The sequence below is a fragment of the Neomonachus schauinslandi genome, chromosome 3 (genome assembly GCF_002201575.2).
Source record: "Neomonachus schauinslandi chromosome 3, ASM220157v2, whole genome shotgun sequence".
Taxonomy (NCBI): Eukaryota; Metazoa; Chordata; class Mammalia; order Carnivora; family Phocidae; genus Neomonachus; species Neomonachus schauinslandi.
Window position 1 is genome coordinate 133,584,748 of NC_058405.1, and position 6,663 is coordinate 133,591,410.

General features: G+C 55.9%; 1 protein-coding gene across 1 annotated transcript; it reads right to left on the reverse strand.

Annotated features, from left to right (window-relative positions):
* Positions 1-1,013: 1,013 nt before the first annotated feature.
* On the reverse strand, positions 1,014-3,305 carry DLX2 (distal-less homeobox 2). Its single transcript, XM_021703170.1, has 3 exons — positions 2,854-3,305; positions 2,151-2,335; positions 1,014-1,679 (listed from the first exon to the last, which is right to left on the reverse strand). The coding sequence occupies exons 1-3, from the start codon at positions 3,245-3,247 to the stop codon at positions 1,266-1,268; spliced, it is 993 nt and encodes a 330-aa protein (XP_021558845.1). The 5' UTR covers positions 3,248-3,305; the 3' UTR covers positions 1,014-1,265.
* Positions 3,306-6,663: the final 3,358 nt, after the last annotated feature.

Sequence of the window (6,663 nt, forward strand, 5' to 3'; positions counted from 1 at the left end):
ACTCGAGTGCCCGCAGAGCGTGAACATTTCCGGGAGGCCCGCGCCGAGCGCGCCTGTTCCCGCCTCGCCGCCTCACCGCTCTCGCAGCTTCTGAAAGATGTGTCACTCTTGGCCGGCCAGGTTCCCCGCCCGCGCTGAGGCTCGAGGTTCCAGGTCATGACACCAAGGAACAAGCGCACACATCCAATGAAAACAATAATTTATTTAAATAATCTCTTCATATTGTAAAATCAACATTAAGAAGCATGTTGTTTTCATAATAAATAACCCCAAAATACCTTTCACTTCAAGAACAAAGACTTTAGGGTAAGATAAAACAAAACCAAATCAGTAGCTTAGTTTAACTGAGAAAAATTTCAAAGGGAAAAATAAAATGGAGGGGTTGCTGAGGTCACTGCTAAACCGCAGTTTTCACAAGTGGGGATTTACAAAAAAGTCTGAAAAGCCGAGTATTTTTATACAAATAAATCAGTGGGAAAATCTGCACAGACACCTTTATTTACAAACTATGTCGAAGTCCAGCCTAACAATCCTGAATAGGTTTTAAAAAAGATAATTTAAACACATTTTTTTTGCAGTGTCCGCATATTAAAAAATCATTTTTTCCCCAACATCAAAATGAGGTCATCCGCAAAGGCACCTAAACTTTTAAAAAAATAAAAATAAAAAAACTCCACTGGTGATGGAAGAGGAGAGAGCTAAGGGAGCGTTCCTGGGGGAGATCTAAGGCGGGGCAGAGTGGGGCTCCAAGGGCTGGAGACAGCAGGGCAGAAAAAAAGCGGCGGGCCGCCCGGGTCACGGGGCCGTGTGGGGGAGGGCGCGCAGGCCGGGGAGGTCAGTCAGCCCAGCCGACTGGAGCTGGGCCTGGGGGCGGGCACGGAGAAAGGAGCCTCAGAGCACCCTGGAAGCCTCGCGGGCGGGGGAGGCGTCCCTCCCCCCGGACTCAGCTCGTGGCCCGCGGCGAGGAAGGCGCCCGACCGCCTCGCGGGGCGCGGAGGGGTGGGGGAGGCATGTCCGAGGCGGGGCTCAGGTCGGAAAGGCGGCCAAGGCGGCAGGCCTTGCCGGGGGCCTCGAAGAACCTTCCAGTTCCCGGCCGCTCGGTGGCCGCGCTAGGGAGCAGGGCCCGTGGCAGGCCATCCCGGGCCGCTCCTCCCTGAAGTTGGGAGGCGTCCGCGGGCCAGCTGGAGGGACCCTCTGGCTCTTGGGGCGAGCACTGAGGATCACCGGTCTCTGCTCTCTCAGTCTCTGGCGCAGTCTCCCTCGGGTTAGAAAATCGTCCCCGCGCTCACCGGGGCGCCCCCGCCGCCGTGGTGGTGGTGGTGGTGGTGGTGATGGTGGTGCGGCTGCGGGGTCTGCGTTGGGTGCAGCAGCGGCGCGGCGGCCTGCAGGTGTGAGGCAGGGCCCGAGGCCTGGTGGTACCACGGGTAGTTGCCGAGGAAAGCCGAGGCCGCGCTGCTCGGGCTGGAGCCCGAGCTGCCCGCGCCGCTGCCGCCGCTGCCCGGGCCGCCGCCGCTCCCCATCCGCTGCTGCGCGCTGAAGTCCCAGGAGGCCGGCGCCGACACCGGCGGCGAAGCGCAAGGTGACGAGGTGCTGGCCCCAGGGTGCTGTTCCGAAGGGATCTCACCGCTTTTCCACATCTTCTTGAACTTGGACCGGCGGTTCTGGAACCAGATTTTGACCTTTGTGGAAAAGGGACCCGAGCGTTAGTGGAAGAACCTGATCTGGGGCAGGGGAGGGGAGGAGGCAGGTAAGCGGATCACGTGCCGAGGCCTCGGAGGCTGGGATGGCTCCCACTCTATTGGGAGGGAATCTCAGAAAGTCGGAGACAGCTGGTGTGGGTGCACCGTGGTGATGGTGACGGGGGAGAGGGTCAGGAGGGCCAGTTATTTTACCCGCTTAATCAGTTTCTCGCGGAAAGACTGTGAAAGCGGATTTCTGCCCACCCCGGTCCTTTCGTTTTCTCACACGCCGCGCCCCCCCACCCCCAACCCCCGGGGGGGATTTCAGCTTCACGCGTAGAAGTTTAGGCCGCTCAAGGCGCGGGCCTCGTAATCCTTAAAAATTTTTAAAACGTTGTCCTGACCCCGCCTGCTTCCCTGCCATCCCAGACCAGAGCGCTCCTCGTTTCCCTCCAGGCCGGGAGCCCTCACCTGAGTCTGGGTGAGGCCCAGAGACGCCGCCAGCTCCGCTCGCTCGGGGAGTGCCAGGTATTGAGTCTTTTGGAAACGCCTCTGAAGAGCCGCCAGCTGGAAACTGGAGTAGATGGTGCGGGGTTTCCGGACTTTCTTTGGCTTCCCATTCACTATCCGGATTTCAGGCTCGAGGTCCTCTTTCTCTGCAACGCAACGCAATCGTGAGAACAGCGCACCAGGGGCCCCAAACAGTTCCCGCTGGGCGTAGGGGCCTGGCGTGGGACTTGGCCTCAGCCGGGAAGCGGGTTCTCGGAGACGCAACGGGGCGCTCAGACTCAACTTCGCTAAGTGCGGACTCGCGCCGCCACGGAACCCGGGAGCTGGATTCTCCGGGAAGGGGAAGAAGGAGCCAACCGGAGAGAAAGAAGGAGCAGGTGGTAAGGAAATGGGGTTACCATGAAGCATGCACCGCGCGCCCACTCGGCCCCCCAAGGCCACCCGGTCCCACCAGCCGAGCACCGAGGGACGTACCCAGTGACCCCCCCCCCCCCACCCTCACCCCGCAGATTGGTGGTTGAGAAGGGTAAAAGGCGCAGGGCGGGCAGGGAGCGGTCAGTGTAAACGCCAGGGTTCCGGATGGATCCCCGACCCAAACAATTTTATCCCACCCATCCCAGTAACTAGACTGACTTGTCACCCATGACGCCAGCGTTGTGCGTACCAGGTTCGTTGTTGGCCGGGGAAGAACTGGTCCCGTAGGGTGCGTAGGAGGTGTAGGCGGCGGTGTAGCCCAGGTCGTAGCCGCTCTTGGCCGAATAAGGGACGTTGTTGAGGCCGCTGGCGTGGTACTGGTAGGAACCCATGTGCGCGTAGGGCGAGCCCCCACTGCCGCCGCCGCCGGCCGGGTGCTGCTGGTTGGTGTAGTAGCTGCTGTCGGTAGCTGTGGATACCGGGAGTGTGGGCGACTCCTGGGGCTTGTGGAGGCTGCTGCTGTTGCTGCCGCCGGGGCCAGCGCCGCCGCCGCTTGGGGGCTGCTGGTGCTGGTGGTACGTGCTGGAGGCCGTGATCTGGGTTGAGTGCATATCAGCCACCAGATTGTCAAAGACTCCAGTCATCCTGGCCCGGGACGGGAAAGAGCAGAGGTGGCGGGCGCGAGGGGGGAAGCGAGGCGCCTCCTCCGTCTCTCCCTGTCCCCTCCAGCAGCCAATGTAATTACGGGGGGTGAGGGAGGGTGGGGAGGAAAACAAGAAATGTGGCAACGGTCTGGGCAACTCCTCCTCCGGGGGAGGCGATCACCGTGCACTGCTCGGGACAGCTGCCGCCGGCCGCATCCTCTCTCCGCCTCTCTACCCGCTCGGCTTCTTGCCCAGCGCCGGCTCGGGCGGGGGGCGGGCCGTGGAGGGGGCAGGGGTGGCGGGGCCAGGCCAGGGCTCCGGGAGGCGGGAGCAGGTGAGCAGCCCAGAGCGGCCTTACGATTGTCTGCGAGGCGGGTTCGGGCAGGGTGGGCATTTAACACTCGTCACGTGAGCGCAGGCGACGTCACCTAGCAACAGCCAATCCCAAGCGCCGGGCCGCGGGGCTACGGGCGCTCGGGGACGCCCGGCCGGGGGGCTGGTGACACAGGGCGGGCCCTGCGGCTGCTGTGGTTGCGGGTGCAGACAGGCCGCTGCTGAATGTGAGCAGCGAGGCGAGGGATTGGGGAAGGGGCGCGGTGGGGAGTCAGGGTGGCCAGCAGCAGTAGGACCGAAGGCGTGAGGACGGAGACTGGCTCAGAGGAAGAAGACACGGGGTCTCCCATCCCATTCTGTGTTCAAGTGCCAACCAGTTCCAATGATTCGTATCTTCCTGTCCGAGGTCAGCGTTCAAACATTAATCAAAGCGGTGCCCAGAGTCGGGCCGGGTCTAGCTCCGCTTTTCCTCGAAGTGTCTGGCAGTTACTCTTGTCAGTCATTCGGCACTTGACAAAGTCAATTGATTTAAATTATCCATAAACCACGTATAATAATACCTACTTCCACATACTTGCTAACCAACCCACAGGAATATTAGGCAATTAATTAGATAATGTTTAAACGATTTTTTTCTTGTTGCTTGCGTGAAAAGCTATATAAATTCAAAGGTATTCTTATTAATGATATATTCGAAACCATATTTTCCTTGTACTTTCCTGATAGGACGAGACTTCGAGCAATTATGTATATTTCATGGTTAACTGACAGGTCAAAAGCGATCCCAGGAATTTCCTCTCTAGGTTGGAACGCTAGATCAGATTGACCAGATGGCCTTCAAAGTTCGTTCTAATTCTAAATTCCATATTTTTATGACAAAGAAGTGGCCTAATACTTAGGTGAGAGAGTCTTCTCGATGCTACAAGTCTTGGTAAGCTTACAGAAACAAATAGAAAAAAGTTTTATCTCAAGCACTTAACCCTATTTTACGGTTCTTTCAGTTTAGGACCCTGTTTCGTCCTGTCATTGCAATTTCTTCTTCTTTTAAATCTGAAGTGGCGACTTCCCCTATATCAGTATTTCCTAGCGGTTGGGGACCGTGGCCCGGAGTTGAGGGACACTCGCCTTACTGGACTCCCCAAATTCGCAGTTCCCGCGGCAGTGCTTGCCTTGTGGCGACACCTGCTGGAGATATGCGTGGTTGCAGCGGGCCCAGTAGACGGTCTAATAACGCTGAGGCGCCAGTCTCTGAAACCCCCCAAAAGAACAAAATAGTAATTAAAAGCCACAAAATTGTGCTAGTGCGAGCCATCTGAAGCACCCCTTCCTAAAGACATAGCATGTCGCTGAAAGAACTTGTTTCAACAACTGCCTAATGGAAAACAAGTTGATACTTTGAAAAATATGATCTTGGTCTTCTTCCCCAGAAAAAGCAAGTGTGTAATTAAAACTCCAGCATCCACACAGCTCACTCTCTGCGGAATAATGAGGAAGGTAATCCACCCTCAAATCTGCCTGGATTTAGTTCCCAGCCTTCCTTTTGGTTAAGGAAGGCCCCTTGATGGAGGCTGGTGAACTAGTTAGAAACGCTTTGGGAGGTGGGGCTCTCACCACCAAGGGACTGCCTTGCCTTACTGCTGTGCTCAGCCTGCTGCTTTTGGGCCCCAGTTGCAAAACTAATCTCTAGATATTTTATCAGTATTGCCTTTTGGTATCTTGACTCCAAATTCCAAGAGTTTCTGTCACCACAGTGGTAGCTGCTTTGGCCTGATGTAGAAATCCCCCCCCCCCCCCCAAAATGAAATATAAAAGAGATAATTGCCCTAGTTTTGTCTTCTCTTTGCTCATTTGTTCCCACTCCAAGCATGTCCTCTAGGCTTTTTCATGGTGGCAAGTTTATTGTATTTTGTTATCTATGAGAACCTCCATTAATAACCTAAAGTCTAGGTCAGCTGAGGTCTGGAAAATGGAATCTTCCTGGAAGAAAATATGATTCCAGTTTCCCTTTAACTGGAAAATAAGGGACTGTATGTGTATATGGGAGAAAAGACGAGAGGCAATGAGCAAGGAGATAGAGCAAGAGCGAGGGAACCAGAGAGGCAGAACTTACAACTGCATTTGGAGAATAAAGTAAAGACTTGAAATATGAAATCTGATAATTCAGCCACAAAGCTGGGTTTGCCCCAATGATCTGGTCACCACATCACAATATCCTAATGACTTCCTCATTTTGGTCTAAAGTCAGGGAGACAGTACCCTAGAGAATGGACACATTCGTCCACAGTTCAGAGCAGAGGGACGCCCCTCTCCACAGTGATCTGAGAAGGGTAGAGGGACACCTCTGTGTGGCCACACTCCCTCTGCCTCAGAGCGCTCTCCTTCCCCTTTTTTGCTTTTGGTTTTCTCGCTTGGCAGGGGCATTCTTTTACTCTCCGGGGAACCAGAGAAGAATGGGGGAAGTAGGGGAGCTCAGTGTTTTTGCTCTGGCCTCCTACATCCCAGTCGCTTCGCTAAGACATTCCCACTTTGAATCCCATGCCCATCAGGTTGCTGCTGCGGTACTTTATCAGGTCACGGAGTCCCACTCTGTCCTCCCAGGAGAGCCTCGAGGTAACCCTTGCCAGACATGGACGGAATCACCGTTCCCATTGGACAGAGGAACACTGAAGGTAGAGGGTAGAAAGGACATTCTTTGAGTCGGGTACCCCTCCTTTCTCTGTTGCTGTAGCGCAAATCCCAGGGTATTTACTCTGAGCCTTGGTGAACAGCTGGAGATCAGGTCTTCCATGCCTTGTTTTCAGCCCCTGACCTACCGCTGCCTTGGGCTTCGCCTGGCCCAATGCACTGCCTTTGCTCTACCATTGGGCATCCTCCATTACACTGAGGGGTCCAGTGGGGGAGAGGATGCCCCCTGTGGGGAGGGAGCGCAGGGTGTCCTCCGTGTGCAGAGGGATAGGCTTATTCGCACTTGCCTAGTCTCCTGGGGGGGGGGGGCGTTGTCACATGCACTGTTGCTGGACTGCCCCTTGTCCCCACTTTGCACTTTCCCATAGAGGGTCCTGGGGACGTGGGTTTCTGGGCCA

Coding starts and splice junctions, on each gene's coding strand:
- DLX2 (XM_021703170.1), bottom strand. CDS start 3,247: ATGACTGGAGTCTTTGACAATCTGGTGGCTGATATGCACTCAACCCAG. Junction 2,336..2,853: donor CCCGGCCAACAACGAACCTG/GTACGCACAACG, acceptor GTTGCGTTGCAG/AGAAAGAGGACCTCGAGCCT. Junction 1,680..2,150: donor TGGGCCTCACCCAGACTCAG/GTGAGGGCTCCC, acceptor TTTTCCACAAAG/GTCAAAATCTGGTTCCAGAA.